This window comes from Lissotriton vulgaris, chromosome 7 (assembly GCF_964263255.1).
Source record: "Lissotriton vulgaris chromosome 7, aLisVul1.2, whole genome shotgun sequence".
Taxonomy (NCBI): Eukaryota; Metazoa; Chordata; class Amphibia; order Caudata; family Salamandridae; genus Lissotriton; species Lissotriton vulgaris.
Window position 1 is genome coordinate 1,505,544,445 of NC_141695.1, and position 22,142 is coordinate 1,505,566,586.

Sequence of the window (22,142 nt, forward strand, 5' to 3'; positions counted from 1 at the left end):
AGAATGGCTGGGGTAAGCTCTTGAAGGCAAAGGAAGGTGCGCTGGTCAGGCTGAGCCGATGAGAGGATGAGGCTGGGCAGTGGTAGCGAAAAAGAAAGCGCATATGTTTCAAATTAACGCAGACGCGGCGGGGGAGGTGCGGAGGAGCGTTGAGAGAGCACTGAAAGCTGGCCACTGAAAGGAAAATGAAGCTGACGAGGAGGGAGTGGGAGAAGGCAGGAGAGGGGATACACGCGCTGTAAGGCTTAATGAGCCATTACAGAAAGCTAGATGGCAGCCGTGCAAGTCCACGCGCGCGTAACCACACGCTGGAGGCCGGCAAAAGCCTTAGGTAGCACTTTGAAAACCCGGTTACTAAATGTCTCGCCAGAGCAGCGCATGCGCTGGCTCAGGTGAGACCTAAACACCACAAAATAATGAAGCAATACTACCACAACATATGCCCCATAACTTGGCTTTTCGTGGCTCATAATTATTTACTGCAACTCTGCCACATAATTCCAGTGGCCCTGACTATACAGTACTCATGTGAAGCCAGAGTATCCTGGTCAGAGGGTCAACAGATTCTCAAGAAGCTGACAAAACCAAGGTTCAATGAAATCTTGTTATCCACTAGGCGACCCACATGTACCTTTCACACTGGATTTCCTACATGGATGGCTTATGGGCATACTTCTTGGATGTGACCCTGGTCCAACACCCGCTGCCAACTCTCCTGTGGCGGTGGGTCAGTGGGGATATTCCCTTCTTTGTAGAGTCTGAGAGGCTCAGGTCGAAATAGGTGCTTTGTGTCTGTATTTTATACCTTCGTCCTGGAGAAAAGATGTTGCTTTTCGGAGAAGCTTGCGCTTTAGGAGTGTGGTATTGGACAAATCTTTATATTGCCTGATATTGGCTCCCCTGAACTTGATCCCCACCATGATTCATGCCACAGTCAAAATGCCTAGCTTTCATTTTAAGTGGTGCACACAAGTCAGAATATCTCGGATAGCCCTGAGATCTGGAAGGGCTGCTGGTCTTAAGCGTTCTGTCCAGCCGCATGTGTGCTTCCTCTGTCTCTGTCAGGATCTCTGAAAGCACTGCAAATGTTTAAGTCATTATTTTAAATGTGCATTATACTCAGTATATATTATAGGCTAACATTAAATACTCATATACATTTAGGTTAAAGATAAAGTGCTTCTAATGTATAGATTTCAGTTATATGCAGATTATACCTAGTGCAGAAAGCTTTTATAACTGTCCATTAAAAGCACACTCTCTATAACTCCGCTTGGAACACCCTTACAATACCTTTAAAAAAAGAAAACAAATATCTTGTCATCAGGAAGCTTCAAGTGACTCCATCAATTAATTCCTCCCAAGCTGCCTTTATATTTGCCAATTAATCAGTTGCACACATTTGCATTTCTTTACGTACAAATGCTGGCCTTTCATATATCAATCGTGGACAGTGGTCGCTAGGGCTAATTTTCGGACAGTCCATGAAAATTATGGATGGAAGGCTATCCTACGCTACTTGTGGTACGTGGTAAGTAGCCAACATTATCGGTTCAAAGTGCTACTCTTCAGGGTCACTACAGACCCAGGGTATTTACAAATTGTCTCGCTGTGGTGGCCGCCCAGCTCAGTCAAGTCTCACCTTAAACCCCTCTAGCCCAGGAGGTCCAATCTCAGGGAGTTACCACTTCAGCGCCAGGACACCGATTGGTATTAGCACGCTTTATAAGTGTTATAAATAAATAAATAAATAAATCCAGCCCTTCCTGGGTGCCGTGCTCAATACAGTCACCAGTAAAACATATCCCATCCAAGCACGGATCCAAGCTTTCGAACTATTATTGCCTCTTTTTCAACCACATTGCCACCTAATGGTCAGATCAGTGATGCACTTTCTAGATATTATGTCATCACATCTGCAACAAATGACCATACAGGGTGTGTGGACTTTGCACCAACAGAGCTTCCACATCAGTTACCTAGAGCTACTGGCCACATAGCTGGCACTAAAAGCTTTCTTCCACCAGGTTTAGCACAAAATTGTCCTTAAAAAGATAAACAACATGTCGGCCATGTATTACCTTCACAAGCAGGGAGGCACACACTCTAGGCAGCTGTCAACACTAGCCCTGAGTATTTGGTGTTGGGCTCCTCACCGTAAAGCTAATTTCCTAGTGGAGTACCTTTCAGGGGTGTACAACGACTTTGCAGATCTGCTCAGCAGAATGCGGCAACAAGCCCACAAGTGGGAACTCCACTCAAATATCCTACTTCCTTCATTGGGGGTTTCCCCGACTTTGACCTCTTTGCCACCACCCAAAACACTGAAGCTTCGCTTCCAGGCTTCCATGCCCACAGGTCATGGGTAATGCTCTATAGATGAACTGGTAAGAGACATTTTCCTATGACTTTCCTCCTCTCTCACTCGGTTTGGAAGCTCCAGAAAACATCCCTCACTCTCATCCTAGTGGCTCCCACATGGGCCAAACAATCCCAGTTCACGACCCTTCTTGAGCAGTCAGTGGATCCCGTCTAGAAGCTTCCCAACAGGCAGGACCTTCTTACCCAGAACCATGGTGCAATCAGATATACAAACCAGAGGAAGCTCCATCTAGCGATGTGTCTCCTGAGGTCCTAGTGTTTGGTTATCTTAAGCCACCTCAAGAATGTATGTTTCTCCTTAAGAAGGCATGTAGACCCACCACATAACAAAATCGCAGAAAGGAGTCTGTTCCTCTAATGAGCAGATGTACTTCAGGTTGCTATCTGACTAGTGTTCAAGTCACTGGGAGATCTCAATTTCAGATCGTAATGTCCTCACACACCTGTTATGGTGCATGCTTCAACATAGGGCACTTCTCGTCAGACCGGCGCTGCAATGTCTGACTTGCTTGGTGGCTTCTTTGGCGGAGTTCTTTTGATCTGAGGATGCCGTATGTGAAGGGTGTATGAGGGCTAAAAATAAGTGATCAATGGTGTGTGCAAAGTTCCTCGGTGACTTGAAATAGTCACCGGACCCACAAATGTTTTAATTCAAAAAATGGGACCAGAACTAAGTTAAAACAGTGGGGCTACCAAGAGGTCTTAAGGTACCAGGGTAGCTGTTATGTGTGTGTGGTCAACATGTTTCGTGCCGCCTGAGCTCAAAAGTCGAGCGGCACTTCTTCAGGACTATAAAATGAACAGATGGGGTCCCCAGAGGATGAGGACCGTGGGGGGGACTCCCCGTAAAGTGGGGATGTCCAAATGGTGTATGTCTGAGCCCGTATGAAGAACCAGAGGTGCGATTCCACCTCAATTAAGGAGAAGTGTTACTTCATAGATGTAGGGGAGGGACCCGACCACTGGAGGGACCACCAAATAGAAGGTACGGGCACTGCCGATTCACCTCGGTAACTACTGTACCAATTATACATCAAATCAAGCAATTGCACTTGCTTGAGTAAAGTTCTGCTTTTGTGCCACGTTTGATGTAATTCCAGTCAGTTATATTCTGTATGGTGGAGAGGAAAAGTCACTTTTTTGACTCCCACCTTCACAAATTTATTCATGGCCCTTTGTTTCTATAGAATACTGTAATTTGGGATTATGGGACCCATTCGTGCGCAAAGCACTTTTAATACTGATGTATGTTGATAGTCTTTTTATTTAAATTTAATACTAGGAAGTATTTCTAATTTTTTTTAAATGCAATAAAAATGTGTTGTAAAGCAACTGATCCCTTAGACATAACTATAATTCAATTCAATAAAGCTTTATTCAATTTCTTTCAAGAAATCAACTATAAAATAAAAACAACTTATTTTCCAATAGTATCAAAGTAACATTTATAGAAGCAAATTATTCGACAGGGTTGACTAAATTATATAACCGGAAAATGTAAACTATGCAACAGATGATTTATTGTGTGAAATGTGGTACATCCATAGCTAGGCAGAAAATAATAGACTGCTCCAGAATCACATAATTCCAGTGCCTCTGGATATATATTCTAACTAGCAGCCCGCCCCAGCATTGCCTGGGGCAGAAAGGGACTGGGGGCAGTACACCCGCTCCCGCCCCTCCCGCACCGACTACCCCCCGCCCGACTCACTCGCCCCCCCCTCCCGCCCAGACTCACTCGCGCCCCCCTCCCGCCCAGACTCACTCGCGCCCCCCTCCCGCCCAGACTCACTCGCGCCCCCTCCCGCCCCGACATTTTCATTTACTGCTGCCTCCTTCTTTCCTCCCCCTGCATCACAGTCTCACTTTCCCTTTCCTTACCTGTATATAGCCTATGTCCATCTACACACCCTGACATTTTCATAGATGTATTGGATGTGTAGATTGGCGCTGTGGTTCCCGAATATACATGGTCAAAAGGTGCAAGTTCTCTCTTTATAATAGTAGTACAGATTTTTATTTTTATAGAGGTGCCTCATTAAGGTGAAATTTGTTTTAGACACCCAACCATTTTAACAAGCTCCGTTTCACAAGACCAGAAAATGGAGGAGAAAACACACAGTATAAGCAATCGCAATGAACATTTGGAGTCTATCGTCCACAATAACCATTGAATCTTAACAGCTCCCTCTTTCTTCTCTTCTCAGTAGCCAATGGATAAGTACTTCCATATATTTAATTGTTTTGCGCTTTTAAACTATTATGCTCCTTTAATAGCTTTGTATACTTTGCTTTTTCTATTGCTGTGCTCCCATTGCATAGTGCATTCCATTCATTCAAGTGCACATTTTTTTATTTATAAAAGTTGCTTTCGTTAGTATTGATTACACATGTACAGCATATAACAAATTGCTTAATTATAGGCAGTTAGTGCCTCAATCTCTCACTCTCACACACACATGCGCACTCTCTCTCTCTCTCTATCTCTCTCTCTCTTCTTCTTTTTCTCACAAAAATCACTGAAAAAAACAAAGGTTACAAGGACTTTAAAAAAAAAAAAAAAAAAATTATTGGCATTTCATAAAAAATGGGAATACAAGGTTCCAACGACAATAGTGTACATGAGTGCGGTGGGTTTGTGTCACCCAGAATATAACTGCTTAACCGTACTTTTACAACAGTATAGCTTACAAAGCTTTGTGAGATAATGCACATATTCCATATTTAGTTATCAACTACTTAAACATGCCTTTTATTGTAACTTAACCCCCCCAACACCCCCTCCAATTTGGACATCTCCTGAAATTTTGTGGAATATCATGCTGTTATTGGTGTAGTATCTATTGTTGTACTTTATATTAGGTTTGTGAGTCAATTGTCTCTGTCTGTGAGTTCATGATCGACATCCTTCCTAACTAGTTTCATTCGTACTCGCTCAGCAGTAACCCATTCAGGCATATCTGTTAACCAACTATTAACCAACTGTCTAGGGTTGGGGGGCCTTGGTCTTTGCCATGCAATCGCAATGCGTCTGTTTGCAAGGATTAAACCTATCGGAGCTAATTTCCTGCTTAACTTCTTCTTTTGGGTAAGGGCAGCAGACCCAATAAAACTGCTCGGATTTCTCTTGGGACCTCCCACTCTATGCCATTTTTGTTATTGCTTGCAACACTTCTTCCCAGAAGGGTGTCACCTGTGGACATGTCCAAACCACATGTACGAAATCTGCGTATGTTTGCCTACATCTGTGGCATTCGCCGGCCAGCTCTGGAAAAATGTTCCTGAGGGCCTTCGATGTGAGGTAAGCCTGGTGAATGTAATTATATTGTATACGTTTGAAACGTGCATTGTAGCAGCTCAGTTTTAACCCTTCATGTATCGTTTTGTGATTTGTCCGCCCATCGCTTCCTTCCATTTGCCTTGTAATGGAAGTGGAGGTCTCAGCAAGTCCTCCCTAAGTGCCCTATATAGATGTGTTATCATGTGGCGACCTTGTGCCATTTGCTGCATTACTTGTAGAGTTCTCGTTATCGGGTGCTCTTCTGGGATAGTGAAATCTTAGTGTATTGTAGGAATTGCCCCGCTCCCAGCGCAAATGTGGTTACTGCATTTTCCCTTGTGAGGAACTAGCCATTGTGGTATAAGTCACCTATCAACATACTACCACCTGCCTTCCATTTGCGTACGGACATTGACTCCGTGATTTTAGCGATTCCCGTAACCACCCACACAGGTGCGTCTGGCGCATATGGTGCATGTTTCACCACTTTTCTCACTGCATTTCCCCATGACTCCGCCTCGTGCCTAATAATATATGGCACCGTCTCTGGATCCCTCTCCCCAGCATCAATAGCGCTGGCAACAAACCTCCTGTAAAAGACCCCTCCAAGAGCCTTTTTTCCCAATTGTCTTGGTCATCTAACCAATGGACTGCATGTTGTAGCTGTGCCGCCATGTAGTAATATTCAATACAGGGTACCTCCATGCCTCCCATCTGCCACGGTCTCTGTAGAATAGAGAGGCTAATACTTCAAGGACGTTATAGTTAGAAAATAGAATTTAAAAAACTTAGAAATACACTAAAAAAACAAAAGGTTACAGGGACAGTATAGTTGGGGTCAGAGAAATTCATTTGAAAGGTCATCAGTGATGTTACTGACCATGTCATGAGGGATGTAATACGTGAGATCATAAGCACTGCATTGCAGGGGCGCGATTTATAGTTAACTCAACTAACTAAAACGGCTGAATTTCTCTGGTTTAGTATGAGTAAAATCTGACCCTAACTATAACGTCCTTGTAACATTTGTTTTTTTTATGAATTTCTAATGTTTTTCAAATAATAATTCCTAACTATAGCGCCCCTGTAACCTTTGTTTTTTTGTGTGAATTTCTAAGTTTAAAAAAAATTCTATTTGCTAACTAAAACGTACTTGTAAACTTTGTTTTTCTTTAGTGAAGTTCTAAGGTTTTGTAACTAGCAAGCACTTTTGCAGAGTAGGGGGAGAAAGAGTACTGGGCATCCGCCGAGCTCTCTGGAATTCCGCTGCTTAGGACTTACAGGAGGTACCAGGAGGGCTTCTTGGCCTCAAAGGTCACACTGGAGCTAAGGGGAATTTATCCCCCAACTAGTAGCGTGCCATGAGGCACATTTGCTGAGTGGTGGAGAAAGGGGGCATGGCCTCTGACAACTACTCAGCAAACCTGCTGTGTTAGACTTACTGGAGGGAACAGGAGGTAGTTGGCCCCCAAGGATGTCCATGGGGGCCAACTGCCCCTCCTACTACCTTCATTAAGTCCCATACAGCAAGATTGCTGAGATCTGATAGTAGGCCATGCCCACTTTCTCCACCACTCTGCAGATGCACCTCCTGACGCACTATTGGTAGGGAGATGAATTCACCTTGACTCTTGAGGGTTCTTGGAGGCCAACTAGCCCTCCTGTTACCTCCAGTAAGTTCCACACAGCTGGATTGCTGAGAGGTGGTCAGAGGCTATGCCCCCATTCTCCACTACTCAGCAAAAGCATCTTCTGGCCCACTGTTGCTTGGGGGATGAAGTCCACTTTAGTCCTGAGGCCCTCAGAAGGCAAGGGGACCTCATCTCCCCACCAGCAATGCACCGAGAGGCACGTTAGCATAGTGTTAGAGAAAGGGGAGTGGCCTGCAACTATCTCTTAAGCAATCACACTGTGTGGGGCTTACTGGAGGTAACAGGTGGGCTAGTTGGCCCCTAAGGACCCTCAGCAGCAAAGGGGACCCATATACTTCACAGGGTGTTATACTCCGGGCAAGGCAGGGCCAACCAACTCACTGCACCTCAGAAGAAGGTGCTCAGCAATGTGGGGGGCAGTCCAATGCATAGTCCGATCCGCAGTCAGGGGGAAAGGAGCGTCTTGTAGAAATATGTGTGATGGACCCTCTAGCGGCCGGCTTAGCATGGGGAGCAAAAATACAATGGATTTAGGCCCAGGTGAATGTTCAACATTCTGTCCATCTTTTGTTCTTTTTGCATTTATCACCCCAAGTGGGACGGATATTCCCAGAAGTGGGCACCAAGCTCTCCATGCCACTGGAGTCAAGCTAGCCTGGTTGATGAGAAGTGATGCCCCGAAACCGGTCCTAGGATGCTTGTTACCAGTCCAGGGAGGACCAGGCCTGGCAGTTCGAGCTGGACTGTTCCCATAGGGAGCAGGGTCAAAACTGATTTGCATATGGCTGGGTATAAACTGGAATGGCATGGGGAGCAAAATAATTATGGATTTAGGCATATCTCCGTACTGGGGTGAGCGTTTGACATTTTTCAACATTCTATCCATCAATTGTTCTTTTTGCACAGTGTAGGCAGCAGCAGTGCTAACTTCCATCAAGTGCTAAATGCCAACACCAGAGGATGTAGCCATGCTTGCTACCTGTGCTAATGTGAAGGAAAGATACAGTGGAGGTAGTAGTGCTATCTTTTCTTTGCCGCGTAGAGGTACAGTAATGCAGTAGCGGTATACTGTTTCTTCACAAGGATACCTGAATAGAGTAAGCAATAACCATGCACTCTACTCTTGCACATAAAACGTGTGGATTATATGAAGTGGCACACACGCTTATGTGCACAGTCAGACAGAAAAAAGAACACATGGAAGTGTCAGCAGAGCAAGCTTTGTTCACAAGAAACATTTGCCACAAATACTGTAGCAGTACAGGTATCCTTAACATAGAGAATAGGTACAACAAAGTCAGCATCCTCTTATGTTTCAGTCAGGAACATGGTACAGGAAGGGCAGCATCAGTGCAAGCCACACAAACACCCCCATATCTACATGAATTCTCAATGTACATTTTCCCCAAGCACACATTAAAGAGACCGCATAAGTCACAGCATTGTGAGCTTAACATACAGTAAATAAAACAAGTTGAGAAAACCTTTATCAATACTGCATAAGCCTTGAGAAAGCCCAAAATACTACTTTCTAAATGAAGCACAAAAGATATCTACATGAATTCTCTATGTACATTTTCCCCAAGCACACATTAAAGAGACCGCATAAGTCACAGCATTGTGAGCTTAACATACAGTAAATAAAACAAGTTGAGAAAACCTTTATCAATACTGCATAAGCCTTGAGAAAGCCCAAAATATTACTTTCTAAATGAAGCACAAAAGTTTTGGTTGTATCTCCAACTTTGAACTTTGGAAACTTGATTTTAGAAAATAAGATCTGCCGATTCTCTGTAAAAGCACAAAAATAAAGAGATCATCTTAAGAACAAAGAATATGTTTGGTGCGTCATTCTGAATAGCATGTTGGACCAAATTTAGTAACTACATATGTTAAACTGATTAATGCATTTCTTTTGAACAGCAATACAACAAATAATGGCTAACTATTGGTTGATCCAGTGACTTACAGTACACACTCAATCTCTCTTCTTTTGTTTAGTTTAAAAATTGTTTGCTGGCAGGTGGAACGACCTATTATAATCTGTATTTATTGAGCTATAAAGCGTTTTCAATCCATGTTTTCTTTTTCTTTGTCTGCCAGAAACCGGGTTAAGTCTATGTTCTACCATGCCTACAACCATTACCTCGAAAATGCCTTCCCATATGATGAACTTCGACCCCTTACATGTGATGGCCAGGACACCTGGGGAAGGTACGGTAAACTCATGAGTGAAAGAAAGATGGTCCGGTTTAATTTTCTCATTTCATAAAAATTCTAATTATATTCGCAGTAGTTTTTTCATAACAAAGCTGTGACAGTTCCATTGGGAATTTTATTCCATTTAGTTCATGTACCATCAAAGATTAACATTTATTATAAGACATTAAGCCAACAGGTGTGTGTAAACATATGAAGATGAAATTCATCAGGTTGAGGCCATTCCCTTGATCTTAAGGTACATTTTTCCTAATACATAATTATTATTTGCAAAATTTTAATGGGTACATAATGAGTTTGGAAACTACTAAGGCACATATACCTTCTTTTGCGATGGCCCAGCACAGTATATTGGAAAACCTATGTTTGAATTTTTTGATATATGATTCACCTGTTGATAACATTAGTTGACATGTACATACACTGTACATCCTTCACTTTATGTCCTCGTTCATGCAACCATACCTGTATTGTCTTTAGCTGGCATGATTTCAATCTTTTGTCATATTTAACCCCCACATTTGTTCTATGATTTTGTTAATCTTTCACAGGCCCCTTTCTGTATTTTGGAATTAGACTACGTACTGTACATTTAAAGAACTTCTTGAGACTGTTAGCTTTGAAAAGCTTTTCACTAGGATAAGAAGAAAATAGAACACAATCTTATGCACTCTAGGATATAGTGAACCATTGTATCTATTGGCTTTGTTAGAGGAAATGACTTGAGCAAAACTGTGCTTAAATTATATTAGTCTCCTCGAATACCCATAAATATAAGAGAACATTAGACCTCTTGTTCCATGGGAATGAAATGAGTTCATGATCTTATTCTGTCACTACAATCTTATCTTTATAATCTGATATTTAGGTGACCACTGTCTTGTAGGTGGTGGCATACATCATTTGGAACAGAATAGCGAAACAATTTGGTACAGTTTCTGGCTATCGGCCTAATGCCGATGAAACACAGGTTATACATTCAGATTTTTTCAAACCTGTAGGGATCCCAACAACCCCAGTTGCCACCTATCTGGGAGTGAAGATTACACCGTCAGTGGAGGATATACCAGAAATCAAAATGTCACCAATTGTAAAGAGGTCAATCAATCATTGGAGAGACTGGACCATCTTCATCTCTCACTCCATGGTCGAGCCAACGTAATCAAAATGCTAATACTACCCAAATTCTTATATTTATTTCGCTCCATTCCCATTGCATTTCCAATGCATTGTATTTCGAATGCTGAGCGGGCTTGTTCAAGATTTTTATGGGGCTATCATAAAGCAAGAAGAGCTTCGAAGTGGCTAATACTCCCTAGATCAAGGGGTGGTTGGGGGATGCCCTCTATGTTGTTATACCATTGGGCTGCGCTGCTACAGCATATGGGGGTTTTAGTATCTGAAAGAAAGAGTGTGCCAGACCTTCAATTTTTGAGGTACTCCTTGTGGGAGAGGCTTGTAATTGCTTGGCTTGTAACATCGAACCAAGCTATTACAAGAAAATTTAAGATCATACAATCTGCTTTTTCGGTCTGGAAAAATGTCCGCAGACTATCTGGCATTCAAACTATTAATGTATGCACTCCTTTGATTTCATACGGCCTCCTGCCCTCCATTTTTCAAAATTCGATTACTTTTAATTGGGTTACTTGTGGTATCAAGGTGCTGGGGGACTTTTTTCGGAGGGTCAAATTATGTCTTTTGCTTACCTACAAGACAAGTATGGCCTTCCAACCAGACATGTTTTTAAGTTTTTACAAATCAGGAGTTACCTTTCAAAGCTTGTAACCGTTAGGGCAGATACATTTGGGAGCATCCCGGAGGTTGGACATATAGAGAAGAGATCTAGATTGGGGTCAATATATCAAATACTCATCTCTGGTCTGCCTGATGACCTCACTGTTCAAAATGACAAGTGGGACAGGAAATTTGGTCAAAATGGGACCGATCTGGTCACTTCTTTTGAGCTGGCAGGCCAGATGCTCATTACTGGTAGTTTGAAGTCCCAGCATTATATGTCCGCCCTAGATCTATATTACACTCTTGGCAAAATTTCCAAAAGGTCTAATTATCGAGGGAACTCGTGTAGTAGATGTGGAACCCTGGCAGCAGATTCAATACATATGTTTTTTTTCTTGCCCCAAGCTAGTTAAGTATATTGAAGATGTGGAGCGGTTTCTTGTCCAGATCACTGGCAAAACCCTGACTCTCAATCCTGCTTTAGTTATTTTTGGGGCTAGACCAATCACCAAGTGGCGCCTTACGCAGCAAACCTGAGCGAGGTTTTTAGTTTATTACTATGTCTATCTTCAGGGCTTGTATAACACTGCAATGAATTAGCCCTGATTCCCCCACCTTTGTAAAATGGAGGGCCCAACTGTTGGCTACATATAATATGGAATTAGTGGTGCATAAATTAAAAGGCCGGAGAAGACAGGAATTGGGTAGCAGAATTTGGGCTCCTGTAACAGAATGGTTAGGATGAAGCCATTTGCTCTGGTCAATGCTTGTGTTTATTATTCTCTTTTTTTTGTTTTTTTTTATTATGAATTATTATACTGTGTATTAACTCCGGCGAACTATCTGAATAATTCTTGATTTCTTTTGTACTGCCATAACTTTCTGCTGAACAAATAAAAAACTTTTTTTTAAAAATGGAACAGAATAGTGACTTACAAAGTCAGTATTGGAGGTAGGCGCCTTCCTTGGGCTTTGCATCATCTTGATTCTGCAATTGTAATCCTTCCATGTTCGTAATACTCCCATCACCTGGCTTTTTCGGTTTTGGTTCGAGTTAATGAAGTAATGAAACAGTGTACTGTACAACAGAAAAGGATTGGGAAAAATTGTCTTTATTACTTCCCACCTTATTGGCATTATCTTCAAACAGACTAATAGTGAGGAAAATGACGAAGGCGAAGACTTGGACCAAAAAGGTTATGCTATAAAAGTGTGGTAACCTGATGACGAAGACTGCCCATTTATATGCATTTGCCCCTTAGAAGAAAGGGCGGGAATTGAGATTTTAAATGTGCTTATACTCCCTATAAGAGATACTGAGACTATGAGACCCAATAAACACATTAAAGACCTCTGTCAGGAGGGGAAGCAAGGAAGGAATGAAGATCTAGTAAAAAGCAGAGTGAAGCCATCAGGTCTGAGGGACTTGGTGAACCCTAGACCTCTCATCTCTTGAATCTCTTCCTCCTCAACCGAAGATGCACCTAGAATCTCCACTTCTGCAGCTCAGAGTTTAGGTACCAAAGGCTCACGATTTCCTTTATTTCTTATGACTTTGACGTATATGGAGAGCAAATCACAGTGTCTGGCCAGTAGGCTGTGCTGCTTACAGTTTTTGATAAAAGGATTGTAATGCTGGAAATTTCCTATCCGCAGACACCAGGACTCCAGTCTCATCTTTCACTTCACCTGCAAAATATAACTATGGGCTTAGCGCATACACAGCTTATTGGCCAGTAATCCTCTGGTCTTTTTGCCATTTTAGTGATAGCACCTAGGCTAGCCAATATGTGTATTATATACATAGCTCTGTAATTTTCTGTGGCAAAATTCTATCTTCTCAATGCTATTTGCTTACTCCATGCCATTCTGGATGGTGACCTTTGTGCCTATATTCCACTTCTCACAGTTCTTCTGTGAGCTTGACTAGTGGGACTTCCCTAATCTTTAGGTAGCCTACTTCTCTAAGAATGGTGCCTCTCGGCTTATCCTTAAGGATCTTGTGTTCAGGATCATGTCTTCCAGTGCAGAAACCCCTTTGTCATGTCATTTCTGTTTGAATACATGTGTTATTGAACATGTGACAAGTGATGAATTACTGTTGCATCAACTGAACATTTCTGGAATGTGCTTTTATTCTGTAAATATGTAATGAATATGTCATGAAGTTTGGATAAGGAAGATCAATCAAAAACATATTCCGGGATTAAGTGCTTGTTTAGTTAAGAAATTATTCCAGGATTGTCATATATCTTATGACTATTTCCCTCAGCATTTCTATTATTTTATCAGGTTTTAAAAAAAAATCTTTTTATTAACGACCCACAAAGCAAAACGCTTATATTATTACCATAGTTACTATTCCATATCATTCAAAATAATAAGTACAATATATTGATAGTGGATCAAGGGGACTCATGCACCTCCGCTTCTCCCACATGTATCGGGGTGTACAGATATCTCCATGGTATTTATTCCAGTCCTCCCAGACCTTCCCCCACGTCTTGGGACAACCCCTTGCCACATACACCGACCTTTCTCGAAACATACACCAGTCTAAATCTACCACGCATTTCTCGACCCGGGGCGGCTGGCTGGCTCCCCACAGTTGAGCTATATTACGTTTAGCTAACATATATGCCAACGTTACCCGCTGTCTCTTGTGCGTATTCAAATCCGTGGGCTACCAAACATTTAAAAGACATCTGCGGGCTTCCGGCCTAAACTCCACCCCCAGGACTTCTCGCAGCGTGTCATGAATTCACACCCAGTATTCCGTACCACAGTGCAGTGCCACAGTATATGCATGAAAGTTTGATCTCCCCACACCCCTTCCGACACTCTCCACTCTCCGCTTGACCCATATGAACCAGGCGAGGCCCGGTGACATATGTCCTGTGGAGGATCTTTAATTGTACCAATCTAAGCCTCATCGGGACCGCCACCACCCTGGGGGAGGTAACCGCCTCTTGCCAATCTTCATCATCCATCTCCACCCCATCTGCATTCCATTGAGTCCTGATAACTACTAGTGGGTCCTCCATGCAATTTATGAGCTTTTTATATATTAATGAGATTGTCTTCTCCGGGAGGTGACCATCCAGCACTCGATCTTCAAGTGGGGAAGGTTCAGGAAGCTTCGTGTCCCTGGAAATATGCGTGAGTAGGGCGTGTCTAACTTGAAGTTAGCAATGATACTCATTTTCATGAAGGCAATACTGTTCCTTAAGAGAGCTAAAAGCGTGTACTGTGCCCTTACTCCAGATATCCTTGATCTGCGTGAGGTCCCATTTGTCAAATCCCTTGGACTTCCATAAACTCCCCAGCTTCTACGAGCTCCACAATGGGTTGGCTAGGGTCAGCTTCCCCTCCCACTTGAGATGCCTATTTGCTGCGTGCCACACCTGTACAGCGTGCGCCGTTGGTCCCGCAAGGGGAAACCGTTGGGGTCTGGCATAAAGAGCTCTGGTGAAATCACACCCCGGCACCTGCCACCGATCCATTGCATACCCGGGATCCCCAGGTGGCCCATATATAGCATGGTTCACCGCTGCTAATTGAGAGGCCCAGTAGTATTTCCTCCGATCCGGCAGTCCTATCCCCCATTGTACCAGGGGAGAGTGAGTTTAAGAAAGGCTTTTCGGGGTGCTCCGTTCCAGAGGAGCTGTCTCTGGAGGGCCTCTATTTCCCGGAAATAAGAGGCCTGCACTGGGTCCTTTGCGTTCTGGAGTGCGTAGAGAAATCGGGGAACGGCCATCATCTTAAACAGTACCGCTCTTCCCAGGAGTAAAAGTGGAAGCGCCTTCCAACGCGCCACATCTCCTCTAAACCGAGTCAGGGGAGGGCCCAGATTATTAGCATACCTCAACTTCGGGTCAAGCGTGACATAAATACCGAGGTACCTAAATCCTGTCGGCTCGGTTTGTATCGGGCAAGTCTCCGGGATGACCGTTGGGCCACCTCTGAGAACAAAAAGCACAGATTTTGACTAGTTTTTAGCAAAACCGGAGTATCTCCCAAATATGGCGAGCACATCCAGAAAAGATATCAGAGATCCCCTTGGGTCGGTGAGGTAAAGTAGGATATCATCAGCGTATAGCAACATTTTGTCCTCCCATTCCAATGTCCACCTCAAACCTGGGATCGATCTATTCCACCGTACCCACGCTGCCAAGGGTTCCAGGGCTAAAGCAAATAGGAGCGGGGAAATGGGACATCCCTGCCTCGTGCAAGTCGGTCGACCTTCGATTGTTCACCAACACTCTAGCCAGGGGATTTGCGTATAGAAGGCGTACCCAATTAATAAACTCCGGTCCAAAACCCATCTTTCCCAGAACTGCGAACAAGTAGGGCCACTCAACCCTATCAAAAGCCATGGTAGCGTCCAGTGACACCAGTACTGCCGGCTCCTGTATCGTCGGTGCCCTACCCAATATCCTGTGTAACCTACGTAGGCTAAGGGCCGTATTCCGACGCGGCATAAAGCCGGACTGATCTGGGTGTACTAACGTGGTAATGACTTTAACTAACCTCGTCGCTAGCAACTTCGCCAATACTTTGGGCTCAACATTCCGCAACTAGAATGGCATATACGATGAACAGAGCATCTTGGGTTTCCCCGCTTTGTGGATGACCACTATGTTGGCCACACGCTGGTCGTATGGGAGCTGACCCTCCTCCCTACTCTCTTCAAACATGGATCAAGCAAACTGAGCTAATCTATTGGCGCTCAGTTTATACAGCTCAATGGGAATTCCGTTCGGGCCAGTGGCCTTCCAGGAATGCACACCTCTAATAGCCATCGCCACCTCGTCATTTGTGAACGAGGAGTCTAAATATTCCCTGTTGTCATCCGACAGCGAGTGCATCTGGATGTCTTCATAGCGCTATTTTCTTCATCGTGTACACCCCAGCCGAGGTATACACCCCATCATAATATTTCGAGAATTCATCCGCAACAGCCTGCGGGTCTATGACGTTACTGGAGTTTTCTCTGTAATTCTGGCACCAGCCTCGAGGCCCATTCTCCCTTTTCTAGCCACGCTATCAGTTTAACTGCCTTATCCCTGTGTTCGTACACCCTGCTTTGAACCTCTTTGTTGAGTGCCCTGGCCTTATCCCTAGCAAGGCTTCTATATTCATCCTGTCTTAATTTTAACCGATATACACCCTCAGGGGTCGCTGTCCTAGAGACCTCCTCCTTCAGCCTCGTTACTTCTGCCCCTGCCCTTTCTATGTCCGCCTGCCTTTGCCTTTTTTTTCCCGCGATCAGGGATAAAACCTCCCCCCGGATAACGGTTTTATAAGCCTCCCATAGAGTCTGCTCCAAGTCCACTGTGCCTCCATTTTCTTGGAAGTATCTCCTCGTAATCTTAACTATCTCTTTCTTGGTGGCGGGGGTCTTTCAAGTTGCAGCGTTGATGGGGGCTACCCTGCCAACATCCATCTGCCCGATTTCCAACTGAAGTCAAATTGGAGAGTGATTAGAGATTCCTCTTCCCAGGTGTCGCACCTCCCGAACCGTAGCGGCCTGTGCCGCTGGTACCAGCATATAATCTATTCTGGAGAGGCTATGGTGAGCCGCGGATACATGTGTATATTGCACCCCTAATGGATTGTGCACCCTCCACCCATCCACCAACCCTGTTGTTTCTAAAAATTCGGGAAGCCACCTCGCCGCCGGCCGCAGGGGTCGGGCAGGGTATCTGTCCACCTCTCCGTCGATCACTGCATTAAAGTCACCACCTATTAAAAGGAGGTCCAACGGCAAAGACATGAAGATAGCACCCAGGTCCCTGAAGGTGTTGGATTGAAGGCCAGGCGGGACATATACAGAGACAAAGGTAACCGTTCTCCCTTCCCACTGCCCCGATATCCCAACATACTGGCTTCGCAGGTCAGCCCAAGTAGCTTGTATATGCAGGGGGAAAGAGTTCTTCACCAATACACCAACTCCCCTAGACCCCGTGGTGAACCCAGCAGGTGCAGCCAGTTTATAACCCCCTTTGTGTAGGGCCATGCAACGATTGCCTATAAGATGAGTCTCCTGTAGTAGCACTACATCTGGGGAGTTACGTCTAATCAATTGGCTGACCGTTCCCCTCTTAATTTTGTCACTGAGGCCGTTCACATTCCAGCTTAAAACCTTTATCCCCGTCTAACATTCGACATTATGTTGGTATGGAATCCAAATTGTCAATACAGTCACTGCATTTGCCCTTGTCAAAAAGGAAAAAAAGGAAATGAAAAATAAAACATACTGCAAGCAATCCCTTAAACAAGAAAATCTCAAAACCAAGACACCCCATTGAACCCAGACCCCATCCTTCCTCCCTGCACCCCTGCATATGGCCAACACCCATCCCCCAACTAGCAGTGCACCTGTCGCCCAACATCCCAGCTACAAACTAACTAAAGGTAGTAATGAGGAGGAGGCCAGTGCCCCGCCCGCCCCACCCCCCCAGCCCAAAAGACATAACTCCGGAGCCCTGGGTCTCCCACATCTGCCTTGTAGCCAAGGATTCTGACGTGACCCTAGCCACGGATCCACCCCGCTATGTGATGTAACAATCCAATGCAAAAGTTCTGATAGCTGCCCTCATTCCTGCTCCCGCTGACCGCTAATCTCTCCACCGTCTCTCTACTCTGGACCATCCGCATGTCTGCTGTCAGCTGGAAGCGACCTCCGGGTTGTCAAAAAACCAGGCCCTCCCCTCGAGTTCTACGCACAGTCGAGTCGGAAACATCATTGTATACTTTATTCGCTTGTCCCGGATTCTCTTCTTTACCGGGAGAAAACTCTGCCGTTGTTTCTGCACCATCTGAGTAAAGTTAGGGAAAAAAGAGAGCGTGGCATTCTCATACCGTAAGGGGGCTCCTGTGTGTGCTGCCTACAGGAGCGCATCCCTGTCTCGAAAGTTTAGTACCCTCGCGATCATCGCTTCCCCCTGACACCCTATAGGCACGCTCAATTGTAAAGAAGTTGCCTAGCCCCTTGGGCTTCAGATGGGTGAGCATAAGATCTTCTATAAACCGGTCTGGGGCCGGCCCCTCTGATTTCTCAGGTACCCCAAGGATGCGGATATTATTACGCCTGGCTCTCCCTTCATAGTCGGTGAGTTTCCGGTTTGTTAGAACTTGTGAAGTCTTAAGATCACGTACCTCCTGCTGCAGCAACTCAGTGTCGTCAATTAAACTAGCTGTTTTAATATCAAGTGATTTGACCTTTTCACTTGCCTTCGTGAGGTCGGCACGTAGCAAGTTAACCTCTATGGTGACTGTATCTAGTTTTTTGTCCAATGCCTCCATCTTCTGACCCAGGGAGGACTGAACCCCTCTGATGGCCGCCATGACGTCAATAACCGTAGGCTCTGCGGAAGAACCCAGAGAGTCACTGTCCACCACCTGAGAACGCTTCAACTCTGTAGGGGAATTCCGGGGTATCATATAGCGATCTAGCTTGTTGGCTTGTATTTGCTTCGATCCCTTCGAGGACCTGGACGGGGGTTTCTCGGTCTCTGTCTTGGTCGCCATTCTGACGTCCGCCACTTTCCACCACAAGATGCAATGCCCACCTGGGTATCGGACAGCGCGGGTTCACAAGCTCAACCCCGGGGGGAAGCCTCAATAATTTCCACCAGTATCGTCGTGTAGGGACAGACCGGCTAAACGTGTAGGTCAACACCCCTCAGGGCACTCACAGTCTCCCACCAGCGATAACTAAAGAGCTATATTTGGGGGGGGGGGCGTGCGCACGATATATATGGTCCCCTGTGACAGCGCGAACCGGTGCCTGCTGTCCCACAAACGCCACCTCCAGAGGACACCACGCAACGAAGGAGGCGCCAAAGTGACACTGGTGCCTGCTGTCCCACAAACGCCACCTCCGGAGGACACCACGCAACGAAGGAGGCGCCAAAGTGACACCGTCCTTCCAAGGTCCAGCACCACCAAACGGCCCTGCCACCAGGTCCCGCCACGTGGATCCAACAGCTGCGCTTCTCGGATGTCCAGAGGCAGCGACCGCCACAATTTGCCCCCCCATGCTGCCCTAAGACGCTCCGGACCTCGCTCTCCCCCTCTGCGTGGTCCGGTATGTTTCCATTATGGGCTCCCTCTCTGAGGGCGATGCAGCACAGTCTTTTCCACACTCTCAGGGGGCGCCAGCAGGCCCGCAGCGCATCAAGGCTGCAGCAAGAACGTCCCCACTACACAGGGGCTCGCAATTTCTTCAGCGCCCGGCCGCGAGCACTCCGACACGGTTCTCCCGCTGCGTCCCAGTCGGGGCGCACCTCTCATGTCGGCTCTCAGTCAGACCCTGGCAAGCTGTGCCTTCAATTACCCCCAGAGAGTGTCTTGCTGGAGGATCACAAGCCTCCGCTGATTGCCTGTTCTTCGTTCTGCGGCTGGCCGCCCGCCGATCAGTTTCGGGGCCGGACCGGCAACTTCCGGTTTCCGGCCATGTGTTTATCACTCTCGCCACGAGGACAGCAAACACTCCAGTCTCCGGTCTGGGCGAGTAGAGGGCCGTAGATTCTCCAACGGCATAGCTCGGGCCCCGGACGCCGCCGAGGACCCGGGAACACTGTGACATGCGTCGCTTCGTGCCCTCTGTCAGGCTGCGGGGCGTAAATTCAGGATGTTAGACAGGATGTTGGAGCTGGGGAAAAGTGACGTAAATAATTAATTTACTCTCTTAATTTCTATGCAGGTAAGTACTTAATTAATGATAACTCAATCAAAATGAAGGAAAACAGAGTCCGTGGTGTAAGAGTTTCTAAGGGTTTTATTCCTCATAAAGGAATCAGGATATCATGTTCTGACCACCACACAGGGTGTCAGAAGGGATAGATGAGCGCGCTCACGTTTATTGACAATACATCGCTTATATACTTGATTTACATCATAATGTTCAATGTAAGAGGCGTAACAGCTGAGAGAAAACAAGATAACAGTATACACGTGGTACTAGTACATCATCAAGAGGCGTAAACTAGGCGTAAACTAGGCGTGTGTGCTAGAAACGTCACTGATAGGTGACGCAAATGGGTGGCACCAAGGGGTGGTGCTTAACAGAATGTTGCAGTGTCAGCAGAAATCGGAAGTTTGGATGCGCGCGCAGCTGCATGACGTGTGATAGACGGGGTGCAGGGGACTTGACATTTACACTGACGGAAAGAGACAGAAGTCTGGCATGTCAGATCAACTTGTGCTTCTATCATATCTGATATCTGATGTTTAGGAACTAAGCTATCTGGGCAGAAAGGTCTCTAGAGCAGAAGCTATTCTATACTTGCTGTGAGTGCGTATATAAGCGCCTGAGTGTCTGTATGAGAAGCGTGGGGGCATGGGGCCTTCCATGGAAGCATGGCAACAGAGGCTATGAATTACTTGCATAAAGACAGGTCGGCCCTTTAGCCCTGTAGCTGAGGAAGGATGTTTACTGAAACTAGCAGGCTGGAATGTATCTTCGGGGAGGAAAACAGATAACTCGAAGGTTATAGTCAATCTTGGCAGGCAGCAGGCTGAGCTGAGCACGGAGGGCCGCGCTAGAAGTAAGTCAGAGTTCACGGGTACGGGGGCTGCTTGGGCAGGGGCCCTCGCGGTCAGAAGCCAGAAAAGAGGCTCGGTGGCAGAGATTCAGGGCCTACTTTCAGCCAGGCTGAAAAACGTAGGAATACACTTCAAAAAGACGTTGGCATAGTATACTTAGGAACGGACCATCGAACCCATTCATGGTGGGTCTGAAAGAGGACAAGTTAACGTTGGACGCAAATGTATTTGCGTCTTCATAGCTGGCACAGGAGGGAAGTTACATGCACTTTTAACTCGTACATGGAGTCGGTGGGGTACTCGCTAGGGAACACAACATGACCATAAAATTTATATTACCTCATTCCCTCCTTGTTCCCTACGGACCCTTCATGATATATCGATCCTCATAAATCGATCGGTTTGTTCTTGTAACATTATATGTTCGTCTTTCTTTCTTTGACTGTTTGAGAGGCAACTGGAATGCTCAATGCAGGATGTGGCACACAGTCCACATATCGCTGGCCCACACTGCAGGCACAGGCAACAACTGAATACTATAACAAGGCCAATGCCTAGGAAGGATAAGATCTTCCATCCCCAAGCTGTTAACGTAGTCCAGAACCAACCGGACCAAGTCCAGGTGCCTGGATTCTGATGTATCTGATTTGCAATTTTATGTAAACGGGTGATAGCTAGATAGACAGACGGTGCGTTTTGTGGAATGAAAACACAGCAACTTGACCCGATGACCTTACAGGCTCCACCTCTATCTGCCAAGATGACGTCAATCACAAGACGATTTTGAAGGACAACAGTCCGTATAGCAGACTGCTCCTCTGTTAAGTTACCTAGAGCGAAGGCAGTTTCATTCGCTACTGCTTCAAGTGTTCTCGTTAATCTGCGTATTAATTTACTGTTTTGGACAGGTCCTAGGAAGAAAAAGAATCCTTTATTGAAATCAGTGTACTGTTCCCATGCCGTTTCTGTGTAGTCGACAAGGGGAATATCTCTTTTGGGTCTATTCGGTGCTAGATTCGTATTTCTATGGTAATCAGGGGGAGCTAGGAAAACAGGTGGCAGAAGGAATGCAATGTAACAGGTACCATCCCAATCTGGAGGTAGGCTAATGTATGCGGTATGACCACAAACAAAGTAAGAATGACTGGTAGCTTTAAAGGACGATTTACCATGGTCACTGAACTCGACCACAGTAGTGCATTTACTATGACCTACGTGTACTGAACCTTTCTTGCTAACACATAATTCACCTGTGACTGGTAATACTAACATATGGGGCAAAACTGGAGCAGCTTCAGATTCAACAGTGAGGATCA

At 45.4% G+C, this 22,142-nt stretch overlaps 1 protein-coding gene across 1 annotated transcript in view; it reads left to right on the plus strand.

Moving 5' to 3' along the window:
• EDEM2 (ER degradation enhancing alpha-mannosidase like protein 2) overlaps positions 1 to 22,142 on the plus strand; it is a 278,489-nt gene that overhangs the window by 45,396 nt on the left and 210,951 nt on the right. The window contains exon 2 of the mRNA XM_086932355.1: positions 9,418 to 9,528. Within this exon, the coding sequence (XP_086788481.1) occupies positions 9,418 to 9,528 (111 nt within the window). The remainder of the gene's footprint in view (positions 1 to 9,417; positions 9,529 to 22,142) is intronic.